Below are 17,118 nucleotides of genomic sequence, written 5' to 3' on the forward strand. Positions count from 1 at the left end.
CCGGCCTCGGGCGCGGCGCCCGGCCCAGGCTCGCCCAATATTTGCCTTGCGCTTGCAAGCGTTTCCTGCCGCCGGCAGGCTGCGGCGGGGCCGGGGCACGTACGGCAGGGAGAAGCGCCGCGTTCGGTTAATTATTAGTGAAGATGCAAATTCCCCCGCCACGAGATAACAATAAACACGGCGATTTCGGAGCGATAAACGGGGCTTTAAATTTCCAGCAGCCTCTCCCGGTGTAAAAATAAGCGTCCCTTATTTATTTAGCTCCTTTGAGAAACCACATCAGTCCCCAAACACAGTCTTTTACTGTCAAGCTACACTAGGAGCCTTTCTACGCGGCGGAGACGCTGACAGCCACCCCTCGCACAACCATCTTTTATTCATGCTCGTAATATAAACTCCATCGCCTGGGAAACAAAAGGATTTAACTCGCTGCCGCCCGGGCCGGCCGCGGGGGTCCCCGCCGCGGACCCGGCCGCGCCGCCGGCAGCACGGCCCCGCTCGGCCCCTTCTCCCGGACGCCCCGGCGGGGGACGGCGCCCGGCCCCGGCGGTGCGCGGGAGGCCGGGCAGGAGGGGAGGCGGGAAGCGGGTCGGAGCGAGGAGGGCCGGAGGATTAAAGACTGGGGAAATTGAGGTTAAACGCCTGCCAGACCTCGGTGCCACCGGCTCAGCAGGAATTGCATCGACTTCCCGCAGCTCCCCAGGCTGCTGCCGCCTTCCTCACCCGCCGCGCGCGCGCTCCGGAGCCGGACCCGTCGGAGCGCCGGCCCCCCTGCACCCCGGGCGACCTTCCCGCCGGAGCTGCTCGCGCCCCGAGTCACGCCGGGCTGCGAGGGAGGAGGAAGCTCCTCTCCGTGCCCGTGGGCGCCCGGCTGAGCACCCGAGCTCGCTCTGCTTCGGTGCATCCGGGGGGAAAACGAAATCAAAATAAAAACCACCCGTTCAACCTTGAGTGATTGGGCAAAGCCTCCTTGCTCTGTGGCTCCGAATCCCATCCTTCCTTCAAACAAGCAGGCAAAGCAGTGGTTACAAGAGTGGTTTGTATTTAATAATGCAATTTATATTCCACTCTCAACATAAACTATTGTAAAGGCACACTAATGTAAAAATACATCTGGCTTGTCAATAGTTTATCTTCTGGATCTGCATCTAAATCCCTGGGCATTCTTGACTTATGGCTGCACCAGTGTCTAATGAATAAAAAGGTGCAAATTATAGGCCTTGCTTTAATGCTCATCATAAAATTAGATGATAGTTGCAAAAGCTGCATTCTCCTGCCCACAGTGCAGCAATGGTAAGCTATAAATAAAGTGTATTTAATGTATCCCAGCGCTGTGCAGAGCCAGGAAACAGTATGTTACTGCACAGCCTTCAATGGATCCGCCACAAGTTCAATGAAGTGATAACTGATCCATCATGTGAATTTATGTTAACTGTCTGCTCACAAAGTCATGGCCTCAACACTGTAAATAGCCTACAATCCTTCTAGCATGGCCTGCCTGCCAATAAAACTGTCACCGGCAGGCTTGTAGCAAGCACCTTAGGACAGTGGAAACAAACCATTAAGTTCTTGGGTTTCGACTTGGGTTTCGCGGCCCCAGTGGGCTCGCGGCTCCTCTGCTCTCCGCCGGCGCGCTTCATCTGCAAGTGAAAGCGCGAACGCGCGGCCTCGCCGCCGGGCCCGCGGGAGCCCCCGGCCCGCCGCCGCCCGCGGCAGGTTCCTCGCGGTTGCCTCCTCCCGTGGCGGGTGTTTAAGGGGCGCCAGAAAGGCGATGCAACGCCCAGTCCCCGCACGGCACCGTCCAAGGCCAGGGCTGCCCTCGCCGGCCGCTGCTCCAGCAAACAGCCCCGGGCGCTCCCGAATCAGACCGGGACCTCCAGGGCAAAGGGGAAGCGGAGAAACCGTCACGGCGCTTCCCGGCGTGGCCCCGCGCCGGGGGCACCCGCGCCAGACCGGAGCCCCACGGACTGAACGTGCCCGAGCACCAGCACCCTTTGCACCCGCAGCACTTGCACCCGCAGCACTAAACCCCGGCCTCTGCAGCCCGGGCGCAGCCCAGGAAGGGTCGCTCCCGCCGCGGCTCCCGCAGCGACGGCGAGGCCCCGAACCCAGCCGGAGAGGCCGGGAAGAGGCGCCGGGGCCGGCACGCGCCGGGACACCAAGCCCACAGAAAGCCACGTTTGCCATTTCCTGGCTCTCATTAACGCGGTGCTGAGTAGTCCCTAATAATAGCAACAGTAAATTCTCCTAACCAATTCGGGTCCATTTCTATAAATAATGTAGAATCTTTTTATTTACTGACAGGTTGTAAAAGTATCAGTGAGAATAATGTGAAATCAGGCACTGCTGAATAATTCATGGCAGCAGCTTAGCTCCCCCCTTCCCCGCGCTCCCCTCTCCCCCCTGGCCCCAGCGTTTACACGGCGGCACCTTACGCCCGGGTTATCCAATAAAAACCCCGACTAACGACCTGGCACTAATTCTTTATCAGTTGGGACTTTTACGGCTGGCGAGGAGGGAGGCGGAAATAGAAAGAAATAAAAATAACCCTCCGTGCACCCCATAAAAAATGCATGGGCCGGCGTGCACGCCTCCGCACGGAGCCATCCGCCCCGCGAGCGCGGCGCCGGGCTGCGCCCGTGCCGGGCCCTGCACCTCCAACCGGCAATTCCCCCCACCCCCCAGCCTCTCCAGAAATCAGTATTAATTAGCAAAGCCGGCAGCTCGGCGCGCGCTTTGCAGGCTGTCGCAAGCCAGGCAGCCCTTCCCGGAAGGAAAGGCTCCGTCGGCTGCTCGATTCCCGCTCCCAGCTGGCTCTTCCCGGCAGGCGGTTGCCTCTAATCCGGGCTTCGCTGCCCACCCGGGCGGCTCAGCGCCGGGATCTGCCGCTCGCCCGCTCCCTCCGGCGCTGCGGGAGCCTCCCGCGGGAATCAGGGCTCGGGCTCCGAGGAGGAGGAGGAGGAGGAGGAGGAGGAGGAAGGCTGCGGGAAGCTTTTAGGTTAAAAGCCCGCGGCGTGAGCAAAGCCCTTCCCGCGGTCAGCCCCCCGACAACCTGCTCCCGCGCCCCTCCCGCGGGGCCCCGGCGGCCCCCCGCTGCCCTCCCCGGAGCGGCGCCCGCCCGCCGCCATTTTGATGTGCGCCACAAAGCCGCGAGAGCTTTCCGTGTAACACGATAAAAGCAAGTCCCCAGCCAGCACAATTATTTGATAATTCTCCCTTAACACCCATCAAATTAAAGCAATGTCCAAGGGCTGCCTGAAGTGGCACTGATAGGTATTAAACTTTAATGAGATTTAATGGCACTGCCCTACTTTTTAAGCGCTTGGGCCTATATTTATGAACATTTAATTTCCCGGGCCCTGACCTCTTTTCTCCCCCCGCCCGCCGGGCGCGCGCAGCTGGTTCCCGTTAGCGCGTCGAAGGCGACGGCCGGGAGCTCGGCAGGGCGGCCGGGAGAAACCCCCGGGCGCTCGGGGCCGAAACGGTGACTCCAGCAGGGAGCCGAGCCGGAGCGGGGAGCAGAGGGCGGCCGGGATCGGCGGGGAGGGGCACAGCCGCGAGCCACCAGCGGCGAACGCGGCCCAGCTCGCGCAGTAACTTAATTAATTTGCTCCCGGACCGACGTTACGCCGCGCGGCGGGTTGGCTCCAGCGCCCCACGCCGCGCGCTCGGCTCCTCTCCCTGCTGCCTGGTTGCGTTTAAGAGCCTCCGGCTCGTCTCCACTCCCCCCAGACAGCCCTCGCCTGCTCCAGGAGCGTGCATCCCACCGTGCGCATCCTCTGCTGCCACCCTGGGATGCTCGCGGGGAGCCCGGGATGCTCACGGGGGCCACAGGATACTTGTGAGGGGGCCTGGGATGCTCGCAGGGGCCGTGGGATGCACACGAGGGGTACCGAGATGCTCGTGGAGGGGCCCGGGATGCTCGTGGCGGCCGTGGGATGCTTGCAGGGGGGTCCTGGGATGCTCACAGGGGGTACGGAGATGCGTGTGGGAGCCTGGGATGCTCGTGGGGGCCGTGGGATGCTCACAGAGGGGTACCAAGATGCTCATGGGGGGCCTGGGATGCTCGCAAGGGGGCCCTGGGATGCCCATGAGGGCCCCAGAATGCTCGCAGGAGCCCCAGGATGCTCATGAGGGGGCCCCGGGATGCTCATGAGGGCTCCAAGATGCTCGCAGGAGCCCCAGGATGCTCAGGAGGGCTCCAGGATGCTTTCAGGAGCCCCAGGATGCTCAGGAGGGGGCCCCGGGATGCCCACGAGGGCTCCAGGATACTCGCAGGCGCCCTGGGATGCTCACGAGGGGGCCCCGGGATGCCCACGAGGGCTCCTGGATGCTCACGAGGGGGCCCCGGGATGCCCACGAGGGCTCCTGGATGCTCGCAGGAGCCCTGGGATGCTCACGAGGGGGCCTCGGGATGCCCACGAGGGCTCCTGGATGCTCACGAGGGGGCCCCGGGATGCCCACGAGGGCTCCAGGATGCTCACAGGAGCCCTGGGATGCTCACGAGGGGGCCCCGGGATGCTCGCAGGAGCCCCGGGATGCTCACGAGGGGGCCCCGGGATGCCCACGAGGGCTCCTGGATGCTCGCAGGAGCCCCGGGATGCTCACGAGGGGGCCCCGGGATGCCCACGAGGGCTCCTGGATGCTCGCAGGAGCCCTGGGATGCTCACGAGGGGGCCCCGGGATGCCCACGAGGGCTCCTGGATGCTCGCAGGAGCCCCGGGATGCTCGCGGGCACCCCGGCCCCACGCCACATCCCGGCCGCGAGCCCGGCCAAGGCCAGGGCCCTGCGCTCCCCGGCGAGGCTCAGTCCCGAGCATCCCGGGGACCGAGCGCCGGATCCCGCTGATCCAGCTGGTTGCTGCCCTCTAGCGTGTGCAGGACACGCCAGGCCCCTTCGCCAGGCGCTGGGATGCAGCACCGGGTCAGGGTGGGGGTGGCTGGGGGGGGGGGGATGCTGGCATGGGCCCCCCAACGAGCCCCCTCCACTCCCCAGGGAGCAACGTCGCAACGTGCCGCCGAGGCCCCGGCAGGCGCGCGGAGCTGGGGAAACCGAGGCAGGCGCCGGGACGCTGCGACCCCCCGTGCGCACAGGGGCAGCGCGGTAAAAGGGGACGTTACCGAGCCGAAAGCCTGCGCCAAGCCAGGGAGGGGAGGCGAAGGCAGGGAAAGAAGAGGGGAGGGAAAAGAAAAAAACAAGAGGGGAAAAAAGAAAAAAAGAAAAGAAAAGAATCCATCCTTAACCCCGCGACCACTTATCATTCAGGCTGCATCACACAGCTCGAAAGCGCAGACACGAAAATGTAATGTCATAACATTCGCAGTTCAATAACCTTTGCTTCACGAGACGGCTCGGGCTGTCAGAGGGGCTCGAAGGTAAATATTTCAGCGCGCGGACGCTGGCCGCGGCGGCGCGGGGAGGGGGCCAGCGGCGGCGGCGGCAGCCCCCACTCTCCCGTCCGGCCTCGGCCCGCTCCCTCCTCTCGACTTAACCGGATTGCAAACGTCGGAGCGGCCGGAGGCGGCAGGCTGCCGAGGGCCCCCGGAGCAGCCCGCCGCGGGGAGGGGGGGGGGAGGCGGGAGCGCGGCCGGAGGCAACGGCCGAGGCAGATGCCGGGCGGCAGATAAGGGCGGCGGGCGGGAGAGCGGTGCCCGGGCGGCGAGGGCCGTGCCACGCTCCAGCTCCGAGGGCCCCCGCGATAAGGCGGCCGCCCTTATCGGCGGCTTCCTCTGCGCCGCGGGCGGGCGGGCGCCCGCGCGGGGCCCCGGCCCGGCGGGGAAAGCGCTGCTCCGAGGGGCGACCCCCTTGGCGGCCGTCCGGCCCCCCCACCCCACCCCGGTGCAGAGGACCACCTGCAGCCCCGCGCTGCCGCCGGCGAGCCTGCCCCCTCTCCCTTCCCCTCCCCGGTTTCTGGGCCACCATCCAGCTTCCTGGCCAGGAACAAGAGCGCAGACGGGAGCTGGAGACGGCTCGCCTCCCCCCCCCACCCCCCCGCCGCCGCCAAGCTCCGGGAACGGCTCCGGGGCGGCACTCCCGCGTCCCCCGCCGCGTGTGCCGGGAGCGGGGCTCGCCGCGAGGAGCAGGGCCAGCACCACCGGCACGTCCCTCCGAGAGCCGGCCGAGCCGCCCCGAACGCGAGGGCACGGCTGCCCCCGGCTCGGCTCGCGATCCGAGGCCCCAGGCGGGAGCGGGAAGGTCGGAGATTAAAAAGCAGCCCCCCCCTTCGGCAGCCCCCCCCCGCCCCCCAGCCCGAGCCTGCAGCCCCGTCCGGGGCCCTAGCATGCCAGGGAGCGATAAAACGCTGTGCTGCTGCCGAGCCGCGCGTCCCGCTGCCCCCTCCCTCGCACCCCCTCCAGAGACGGCGGGAATCCTGGCCCCCCGCCAAAGCCACTGTCTCCACTGTAATTCTCTCTGCCCGGGAGCCAACACACACACACGCTGACACACACACACGCCCAAGAAAGGCCTGGGCGCGCACACCCGTGCACGCGCGCACCCGTGCACACACACGTCCATGCACGCGCAGACACCCGTGCACGCACACGTCCGTGCGCGTGCAGACACTCGTACATGCACACATCCATGCACGCGCAGACACCCGTGCACGCACACATCCGTGCACGCGCAGACACCCGTGCACGCGCAGACACCCGAAGGAGGGCACGGACACGTGGAGCACACGCGCCCCCAGCTGCCAGCGGCGCCCTGGGCGCCGGCGCGACACCTGCCCGTGCACGGAGACCCCCCCAGCACGTCCCCCGTTCCCACACCCCAGCGAGTGGAGCCCTCGCCGGCCGCCGCGGCCGCCGGCGCCGCGAGGTTACACAAACAGGCAGCCGCGCACGCCCAGCGCGCCGCACGCCCCCCTCGCCCGCGCGCGCACCCACAAACCGCACCGGCTCGCCCGGAGAGGGAGGCGCCGCCTTCCCGCCGCCTCTTCCCTCCATTAGCTCCTGCAAGGCTCCCATCCGCCGCCCGGCGGGTGCAAACGGCTCGGGAAAGCGGGCGCCGGCGGAGGAGGAGGAGGAGGACGAAGAGGAGAGCCCGGGCGGCTGCTGCAGCCGAGCGCTTGCAGCGGACGAGCGCTGGCGCGGCGCGGCACGGCGTGGGCAGAGGGCTGCCGCGCCGGCTGGGCTTCGGGGCCGGCACAGCGAGGACGGAGCAGAGCGGAGGAACGCGACGGAGCCGGGGCGAGCCGCAGGGCCAGCGGCCTCGCGCCGCGCGCGCGCCACGTGCTCCCGGCACGCCGCGCGCCAGCTCCCGCGGCCGAACGCCCCCTCCGGGCAGCGGGGCCGGCGGAGCGGCAGCGCGCCCGCCGCGGGAGCCCGGGGGGCTCGCAGAGGGGCACTGCGACAGCGTCCCACGGAGAAGGAGCATTTAGGGGGCTCAGAGAGGGGCACTGCACAGGGTGCCCTATGGGCAGAGAGGGACTGGGGGGGCTCAGAGAAGGGTGTGCCGAGGGGTGCCCCATGGAGAAGGGGCGATTGGGGGGCTCGCAGAAGGGTGTGCCGAGGGGTGCCCCACGGAGAAGGGGTGACTAGGGGGCTCAGAGAAAGGTGTGCCGAGGGGTGCCCCACGGAGAGGGGGCGATTGGGGGACTCGCAGAAGGGTGTGCCGAGGGGTGCCCACGGAGAAGGGGCGATTGGGGGGCTCAGAGAAGGGTGTGCCGAGGGCTGCCCCACGGAGAAGGGGTGACTAGGGGGCTCAGAGAAAGGTGTGCCGAGGGGTGCCCCACGGAGAGGGGGCGATTGGGGGACTCGCAGAAGGGTATGCAGAGGGGTGCCCCATGGAGAAGGGGCGACTGGGGGGCTCGCAGAGGGGCAGGCGCGGGGTGCCGGGCGGAGGAGCCCGGGGCGCAGGGAGCGGGGCCGGGCCGGGCCGGGCCGGGCCGGGGGCGCGCAGCACTCACCCAGGGGCCGCGCCGTCCAGCGGGGGCTGCGCTCCTCCATGGGCACGGCCGCGCCGGAGGGAGCCCGGGGGCTCGCGGCGGGGCCGCCGTCGGGGGGCGGCGGGCGGGGAGCGCCCGGCGGCGGCGGCCGAGCGGGAGCGGGAGCGGGAGCGGCGCCTTCCCCCGCCGCTTCCTGCTTCCCTGCGCGCCCGCCCGCCGCCCCGGGAGCCGCTCGGCTGGAGCGTGACTCACCGGGGGCCGGGCCGGGCCGGGCAGGGCCGGGCCCCGACGGGGCGGGGGGGGGGCGGCCGGGGTGGCACCTTCCCCCCGCCGGGGCCGCCCCCTCAGCGGAGCGGCAGCCCCGGAGGGAACGGGGAAGGGGGGGGAGCACACTGCCCCTGCAAAACGGGGTGCTGGGGATGGCCCCCCCCCTTCACGGGAGCTGGGAGGGGTCTGGGGGGGGCAGCCCTGCACTGGAGCAGGGAAGGGCGGCTCCAGGCGTGTGGGGCAGGGTGACGGGGGGGGGGGGGCGCTGCCTGGGCGAGCGGAGGGGCCAGGATGAGCAGCAGCACCCCCCAAGCGCAGGGTTTGGGGGCCGGGGGGGGGGGAGGAGGGGTGCGCCAGGGGACAGGAGACTGGGGACAGTGGCAGCAAGGCCACCACATCCGCTCCCTTCCCAGAGGAGAGGGGCAACCCCCCCCCCCAGAGCCCCCCTGAGCCCCCCCAAACTCCCTAGCTGCACCCGTGGGGGGAGGGGAGTGCAAGGTCCCCAGGGTCCCCGCGGAGGGGGCAGAAAGGGGCCGCGCAGCAGCAAGCACTGCCCCCCCCATCCCCTCTCCCCCCCCCCCCCCCCCCCGGGCCACCATTGCCCCTGTGCTGGCCCGGCACGACATTGGTGAGCCGAGCGGGCCGGGGCTCAGCCCGCTGCCCGGGGCAGGGGGCCGGCAGCCGCTCCGGCGGCCCCGACGCCCGGCCCGGCAGGCCCGGACAGGCCGGCGTCTCGACCTTCCCCGGCGGCTGAAGGGCTGCCGGGCGGCCGCGGAAGGAATTTCGTCTTGACGCCGCCGGCCCTGAACTCGCGCGTCCCTGGGAAGCGATTCTAGGGCACGGCGGGGGCGGCTTCGCGGCAGGCCAAAATAACCCGCGGCAGACGCCGGGCGGCAGAGCCGAGCGCCGGACGCCCCAGCCCCACCGCGGAGCCCCGGCCCCGCTCAGCCTCCCCCTCCAGCCAGCCTCCCGCAGCCCTTCGCGCCAGCAGCACCAGCGTCCCCCCCCCCAGCCCCATCTCCCTTTTTCCCGTTCTATTTTAAATTTTTATTGCATTCTTTTTAAAGAATACAGAGGAACAAATGCCCTTATCAGCAATTCTCACAAGGTATAAAGAGTCGCTTTTATCTCGCTGCCTTTACTAATCTAGAGCGAGCCAATGCCTGTTAATTTTTTAATTTTCCTACTGAATGCATTTGTAGCTTTGTCAGCATCTATACACGGGCGCACATATATACGCACACGTATCCGTGCACGCGTGCGCCCAGAGCCAGCCGGCATTTGTACAACGTGCAGAGATAGGCAAACCCCCGAGGCGGGGCTGGCAAGGACGGGCGCCCGCCGCCGCTCAACGCTTCCCGTTCTAGGACCCTCGTTTTCACTCGCTCATTAACGTTGTCGAGCCTGAATCGTTCGGGCCGAAATTCTCCACGCCGGGGCGCCTCGGCTGAGCGGCTTCCCCGAAGCAGCGCTCGAGCCGTCTCCGAAGACGAGATTTGGGGGGGAGCATATTAAATAAATAAATAAAGGAGGAGGAGAAATCCCGAAAAAGCCCCGGCGTGGCACGCTCCTGGCCGCCTCCCGTTTCAGGTGCCGGGGCGCGCCGGGGGTTCGCCGGCGCGGCGGGCGAAGGCTGCCGGCGCCGCCAGCGCCCGGCCGCAGCGCGCAGATGAGATGTGGCAGGCGTGTAACAAGCCATTAGTCACTGTCACCTTTGCCCGGCAGCCGCTGGCAGGGTAATAAATCCAGCGCTGACTCCGGCAGGCCCGTTCCAGGCCACGGCTCCCGGCTCGCCTCTCCCGCCGGGGCTGCGAGCGGCTCGCAAACGCGCACCCGGCGCCAGGACGCCGGGACGGGCCCCGGGCGCTCGGGGCCGATCCGGCCCGGCGGGCTCGGCTCGCGGCACCCGAGCGGGGCCGGGTCCCCCGGCGAGGCTTACGCGGGCCACGTCGCCCCGGGAAGCTCCGCGCTCGGCCCTTCCTCCGGGAAAAAGAGGGGGCAACGCAAAACCCCGCCAGGCGGGTGGAAGCCGGCCGGGAAGGGGCTCGCCCCACGCGGCGCGGTGAGTCACGGCGGCTCCCGGCTCTCCCCGGCCGACATCAAAGCGGGCCGGCGCGGTGCGGCACGGCGCGGCGCGGCGCGGCGCTGCGAGCCCGCCGGGACGGGTCGCAGACAAGCCCGTCCTGCGAGGCGGCCGCCGACGGGAAGCGCCGTGTGATACCTCTCCCAAAAAATGCTGCCGCTCCTGCCGGACGAGGCGGCCGCGTGCCGGGAGCCGCTGCCCGGCCCAGCCCCGGGGCCCCCCCCAGTCCGGCGCCCCCGGCCCACGCCGGGGGGGGGCGGTTCGCGGCCGGTGCTCGCGCGGGCACCGTCCCCAAGCAGAGCCCCCCGCTCCCCCCGGGCAGCTCCCGCGGCACCTACTTGTAGCTCCGGCGTCCGCGCTCTCCGCATCCGAAGCCGTCCGCTGGCCGCGGTCGGGGTCCGGGGCAGCGCCGGCGCCCGTGCCCGGGCTCCGCCGGGCGCTGGCCGCCCGGTGCCGGGGCTCGCCGGCGGCGGGCTTGGCGGCAGGTGTCTCGAGGGAAGCGGCCAACGCCTGGAAAGAGAAGCGGGACAGAGCCTGAGCGCCTCGGGCGGCGGCGCGGGGCGAGGGGCCGGCGGGCCGCCGCGCGGACACAAGGCGCTTTTGTTTTGCCGCCGGCAGCCCGCACGTGGCCGGCGCGGGGAGCTGCGCGCCGCTCGCCAGCCGGCCCGCGCCGCGGGGCTGCAGCTGGAGCCGGGCGACCGCTTCCAGCACCGGCACACAAGAAAGGCCGGGGGGGAAGAGGGAGGGCGAGGCGGCGGCGGGGGGCGGGGGGGGGACACGGAGCCGAGCAGCCTCCCCTCGCTCGCGAGCGGCAGCTGGCTGCTACCGATTGCTCAACCGGCCAGTGTTTGCTCGAGATCAACAACTCCCCCTCGCCCGGGCTGCTCGGCGGCGGCGGGAGGCTGCGGGCAGGGCACGCCGCGCCGTGCCGCGCGTGCCGCGCTCTCGCCCCTCGGAGCGGGCCGCCCGGCGCTTTGCTCCTTTTATTCCTATTTATTTTCGTTTTCTTTCGTCCGGCCGCCCCAGCTCGGCTCGTTCCCAGCCCTGGGGGTCGGCACCGACGGCGACGTTCCCGAGACGGAGGCGAGCCCGAGCTGCGGGCCGGAGGCGGCAGAGAGATGCCCGTCTCCCGGGCCCCGAGCAGCCCCCCTTCGCCCGGCACCGAAACAAAACGAGGCTCCGGCCGCTCTCCCGCCGCTGCTCCAGGAGCCGGGCACGGCCCGCGCCGCCGAAGGAGATCCCCAGCCCCGGAGCGGCCGGCACGCGATAACCCCCCGCTCGCGGGCAAGGGCAACGGCCTGGGAAGCGCTCGGAGAGCCGCAGCGGAGCCGCGGATCATTAATTATCATTAACCGTCTCCGCTCACGTGTCCCGGCAGCAGCATTAGCAACGCGCAGGCGGGGAGCGACGCCGGCTGGCACGGCTGGTGCTCCGGCTCCCGGGGAAGGGGGTTTCCATATGCCCAGGGGCTGCAGCACGGCTTCCCCCCCCCCCCAAACACAGGCTCGAGCCCCGCGAGCAGCATCCTCCCGCGGCGGGACCGGCTCGGGCTGGCGCTCGAGGGGCGGCAGCACCCGAGGACGCGGCCCGGGGTGTGCAGCGCCTGGTGCTTCCCGGGGGCCGGGCCGGGCGGGGAGGCCGCGGGGATGGGGGTGAAGCAGGCAGAGCCCCGGCGAGGGATGGAGGGCCCTGCTCGCTCGCACGTGCACAGCGCATCCCCCAGCGCCCTGCGCCTGCCTGCTGGCCCCGGGGTGGGGGGGGGAGGAGAGGGACCACCACCACCAAGGAGCGGGCTTTCCGGCCGGGCGCCGCCGGGATGCCAAACTGCCGGAGACGGGCCATCCAACAGCCAGCCTGGAAAACCCCCAGCAAAACCCCCTCGGCGCGTCCGCAGAGCAGCCAGGGCGAGGGGCGAGAGCCGGCGCACGCGCGCGGACCTGCCCCTGGCTTTAACTTTACCCCGCACTATCTGTCAGCAAATCATCCCGCTTACCCAGATAAGGAATAATTGATGCAAAGAAGCCATCTGTCTGCGAGCACGGAGTATCTGCTCAATTAGGAGGGACCTGTCCGCCCAGATAAAGCATCTGACAGCCCCTCCCGGGGAGGGGGGCTTCCCTCCCCGACCGGGCCCTCGAGGACTCGCCCCCAATTAGAGGCGAGCGGAGTGCGCTGGGCACCACCATGCTAGCTGGCACCCGGAGGCGCCCCGGCCGAGCCACAGCACGGTCCTCTGCCGTGCCGGGGAGCGCCAAAACCCAGGAGACGCCGCCGCCGCCGCCGGCTCGCTGCTACGGGGCGACCGAATTCGAGCCCAAAGCCGCCAGAGAGGCAGGGTGGCCCTGGGCACCGCGCCGGGCGCCGGCGGGGAGCGCGGCCCCGGGCAGGGTTCCCGCGCGGGGCAGCCGCGCAGCGCGGTGACGGCGACGTGCCAGCGCTCCGTGACATTACCAAGGCGGGAAGAAGCGAGCCGCCAGGCCCGGGACGGCCGCGGCTGCACGCCCCAAGCGACCGCTGCCCTGTCAGCGATATCTGCCGGTCGTGCCCAGGGAAGGCGCCAGGGCGATCCCGCAGGCGACAAAGCCGCTCCGCGGGAGGAAGGCTCGGAGCGGAGCCGGCGGGCGTTGCACCACGCCGGGACCCCCGGCAAAAGCATTTTGCACCCCCAGCGTCTGGGTCCCACCAGCAGCGCGGTGCCCGGGGCAGGTGGCTTTGCAGCCAGGTGAAGCGGCACCCGCATCCATCCGTCCTCCCCCCGCGTGCCGGCCAAGGGCACCTTCTTCCGCACCCGGCGCCAGGGACAAATGACCGCGGCGGCACCCGCCGCGCCAGGGCCGCCGCCAAGCCGAGGCTCAGAGACGGAGCAGGAGAGCCGAGGGCACCGGCCGCCCGCGCCCCCCCGAGCCGCGCCGCAGGGGGAATTCCTCCGGAGGGGAATCCCACCGCTCCTCCCGCCTAGCAGGAAGCGCAACTCTGCAAAGGGATATGGGACACAGGAACCGCACCGCAGCCCCCCACGTCAAGGGGAGGGGGTCTGAGCGGACCCCCAGCGCTAACGCCACCGGGTCCCGGCACGGCTCCCCCCCGGACAGAGCTCCTGGCGCTGTGGCGCAGCTCGCAGGGCTGCTCTCCAGCCCGGGATCTACCACGCGGCAGGTCCGCGTGACACCGCGGCGCGTTTCCTGGGGCCTTCGGAAAAGGCAGCTTCCTCATTCCAAGTTCCCCGTTTGCTTCACCTGCTGCGAGGGCTCGGCAGGGGCAGGGGCACGCTCCAGGGCCGTGCACGGCGCTGCACCGGGCTCCTGCGCCCCATGCACGGCACTGCACCAGGCTCCAGCGCCCCATGCACGGCGCTGCACCGGGCTCCAGCGCCCCGTACGCGGTGCTGCACCGGGCTCCCGCACCCCGTACGCGGTGCTGCACCGGGCTCCCATGCCCCATGCACGGCACTGCACCGGGCTCCAGCACCCCATGCACAGCACTGCACCAGGCTCCAGCGCCCCATGCACGGCGCTGCACCAGGCTCCCGCACCCCGTACGCGGTGCTGCACCGGGCTCCCGCGCCCCGTGCACGGCGCTGCACCGGGCTCCCGCGCCCCATGCACGGTGCTGCACCAGGCTCCCGCGCCCCGTGCACGGCGCTGCACCGGGCTCCCGCGCCCCGTACGCGGTGCTGCACCGGGCTCCCGCACCCCATGCATGGCGCTGCACCAGGCTCCCGCGCCCCGTGCACGGCGCTGCACCGGGCTCCCGCGCCCCATGCATGGCACTGCACCAGGCTCCCGCGCCCCGTACGCGGTGCTGCACCGGGCTCCCGCGCCCCATGCATGGCGCTGCACCAGGCTCCCGCGCCCCGTGCACGGCGCTGCACCGGGCTCCCGCGCCCCGTACGCGGTGCTGCACCGGGCTCCCGCACCCCATGCATGGCGCTGCACCAGGCTCCCGCGCCCCGTGCACGGCGCTGCACCGGGCTCCCGCGCCCCATGCATGGCGCTGCACCAGGCTCCCGCGCCCCGTACGCGGTGCTGCACCGGGCTCCCGCGCCCCATGCATGGCGCTGCACCAGGCTCCCGCGCCCCGTGCACGGCGCTGCACCGGGCTCCCGCACCCCATGCATGGCGCTGCACCAGGCTCCTGCGCCCCGTGCACGGCGCTGCACCGGGCTCCCGCGCCCCATGCACGGTGCTGCACTGGGCTCCTGCGCCCCGTGCGCGGCAGCAACGCGCCGCACAGCCCCTGCAAGCTGGTTTAATGCTAGCTCGCGCCTGGTGTTGGCGAGGCGGGTCGCTGCGCTGGCAGGGGCCCAGCGGCACGCTTGGGGCTGCCGGCTGGTTAGGCGTTTAACCAGGCATGGCGTGGGCAGGCCAGGCGGCACGTGAGAAGCACGCAGGGGCTGTTCTGCCCGGCCCCAAAGCGCTGGCCCTTGCACTGCCGCTCGGAAACGTCTCCCCAGTCTCCCTGTGCCCCGCCGCCCCATTCCCGACCCCGCAGCCCCGGCTCACCCACCGCAACCTGCCCCGCGCCGCCAAGCCCAGCTCCAGCTCGCCCGCGGCAGGCTCGGGGAGGGCACAGGGGCCGGGGCCGTGCCCGTGCACGCACGCCCCTCCGCAAGCGGGAAAGGAGCGTCGGGGAAATTCCCGACCGCCCGGCGGCCTGGCACGCAGCCCTCGCAGGCTGGGGCGGGGGGACGCTCCCGGGGCAGCCGGATCCGGGAGCTCAGCAGCACCCCTCGCTTGCCTCGGCAGGGCACGGGGCGCGCTGCCAGAAGGGATGCGCCGCGGACGCGCCGGGCGCTCAGCAGCCCCTTGGGTTGCACCGGCGGTGCGGGAATCCACCGCGGCGGCGGCGGCACCGTCGGAGCCCTCTAGCGGGAGCGCACGCAGGCGGCCGGGCATCGCCTGTCCCCCCCCACCCGGCGCCCTCCCGGCCCCTCTCCGGGCACGACGCCAGCCCGCTCGGAGCAAAACCCCGCGGGCGCTCCAGGGGAACAAGCCGGAGCTGGTATCCAGCAAGGAGCCTTGCCTTTGGCACAGGGGCTGGACGGGGGGGGGGGAGGGGGAAGCGGGCGCTCAGCCCGGCTCTGGGATGCCGGCTGCTCCACGAGCAGCTCCAGGCCCCGCTTTCCAGGCTTTCGGGGGGAGCCAAGTCCCCGCCACCCCCCCTCCCCGAGCCCGCTGCTCCTCGGCGCGTTGACTGAGCCGCGCTCCCCCCGCCGCCGCGGGCGCGCGGGGCTGCACTAGAAAGAAAAGGCGCTTGGAGTGTTTACGGCTGGAGCGAGCGGCCCCCCCGGCCCCCTTTGTTGGCGGAGCCGCCGAGCCTCCGGCTCACGCTGTGGCTTTATCGCCGCCAGCCGCCAGCCGCCCCGCGCAATTACCGCCGCGGAGGGCACAGCCCCAGGCACTTGTCAGGCCAGCCGGTTTCAGCTGCTCTTCCCTCCAGGAAGTCATCTCCCAGCACCGCCTCCCTCCTCCTCCTCCTCCTGCAAGCACCAGCTCCCGCGGGCCGCAAGCCAGAGGTTTCTGCCCCAAAAAGCTGGGGCAGGGGCAGGGTCTGAGCCTGGAGATGCAACCTGCCCCCGGCGCTGCTCCGGGCGGCGCTGAGCACCCCTGGAGCAGGGCATCCCCAATGTACTGCCGTCAGGGGTAGAACAGTCCGGACCACACGTGCAGCAGTTTGCAAACACGATGGGCCTCAGCACCTTCTCTAGGCCGGGCGCCTGCTCCCGCGGCCGAGCATCCCCACTCCTGCGGCCGAGCATCCCTGCTCCTTCTCCCACAGCTGAGCATCCTCACTCCTGTGACCGAGCATCCCCGCTCCTGCTCCGGCGGCCGAGCATCCCCGCTCCCGTGGCCGAGCATCCCTGCTCCTCCTCCGGCGGCCGAGCATCCCCGCTCCTGCTCCCATGGCCGAGCGTCCCCACTCCCGCTGCCTCAGCTGAGCATCCCTGTTCTCCAGCCTGCAAAAACACCCAGCCCCGTGGCCCTGTCCTGCAGAAGCACCCTTCCAGGGAGGCTGCCCCCCGCCAGGGCACTGCTCGCAGGCACCGCAGCGCCCGCCCGGGGCCCAGCCTCCAAAGCGGGCTATCCCGGGAGACCGAGGGCTCGTCCCGGGCCGCGGGAGGCCGAGCCGCCCCCTCGCCAGCGGCCCCAGCGCGCGCTGGCTTCGCTCCTCGCTGCCGTACTTAAAGTTTCTCAGCCGTGTTTGCCTTCAGAAAGTTGGAACCTGCAATTACAGCTGTGATAACCTGTAATTAAAAAGGGGAAGGAAAAAAACGGGGGGGGGGGGGGAACAAAAGGCTCCAGTGAGAGACGATGGTGTTAACCCTTCCCGAGCTGGGGACGTGCTCAGCCTGGATGCCCCCCCCGTGAGCAACGTTTCCAGCAGGGGGATCTCCCAGTCCCTGGGGTCCGGGGACGAGCTCCGAAGGGCAGCGCCGCCGGCACGGCCGGACTGGCCCCGCTGGGCCGTGGCGCGGCGAACCGGCTGCGATCCGCCCACGTCTCGCTGGCTGGAAGCGCGGCCGGCGCCGGGGGCTGCACGGCGCTGCACGCCCCCTCCGCGCCTCCGGCCCCCTCCCCGCCGGGAGCAGAGCCCCGTGCACGCACGCACGCAGGCACGCGCGCTGCCGAGCCGGGCGGCGCGAGCCGGGACGCCTTCCTCCCGCAGCAAGCGCCCCGCCGCCGCGCGCCCCATCTCGCCCGCCGCCGCCGCGATTTTGACAGCCGGCTAACGAGCTGCAGGCGGCAATTTGGGTTATATATAGCCGCACCGGGGACTGCGTCTAATTGCTCCGGCACGCAGCGGCGCGGGGCCGGCGCGGGCGAGCGTGCACCCCGCCACCGCCGCAGCCGGGCACGCAGCCCCTCGCCCGCGGCAGCT

At 70.6% G+C, this 17,118-nt stretch overlaps 1 protein-coding gene across 4 annotated transcripts in view; it reads right to left on the bottom strand.

Moving 5' to 3' along the window:
• Positions 1-17,118, bottom strand: part of GSE1 (Gse1 coiled-coil protein) — a 79,685-nt gene that overhangs the window by 44,423 nt on the left and 18,144 nt on the right. For 2 of the 4 annotated variants that reach the window (XM_062586363.1, XM_062586362.1), the window contains one exon: positions 10,578-10,749. In XM_062586363.1, the coding sequence (XP_062442347.1) occupies positions 10,578-10,749 (172 nt within the window). Of the gene's footprint in view, positions 1-6,897; positions 6,919-7,910; positions 7,984-10,577; positions 10,750-17,118 lie in introns of those variants that run through there. The other 2 variants (XM_062586364.1, XM_062586366.1) reach the window with 2 other exon arrangements.

Source organism: Rhea pennata, chromosome 13, assembly GCF_028389875.1.
Source record: "Rhea pennata isolate bPtePen1 chromosome 13, bPtePen1.pri, whole genome shotgun sequence".
Classification (NCBI taxonomy): Eukaryota; Metazoa; Chordata; class Aves; order Rheiformes; family Rheidae; genus Rhea; species Rhea pennata.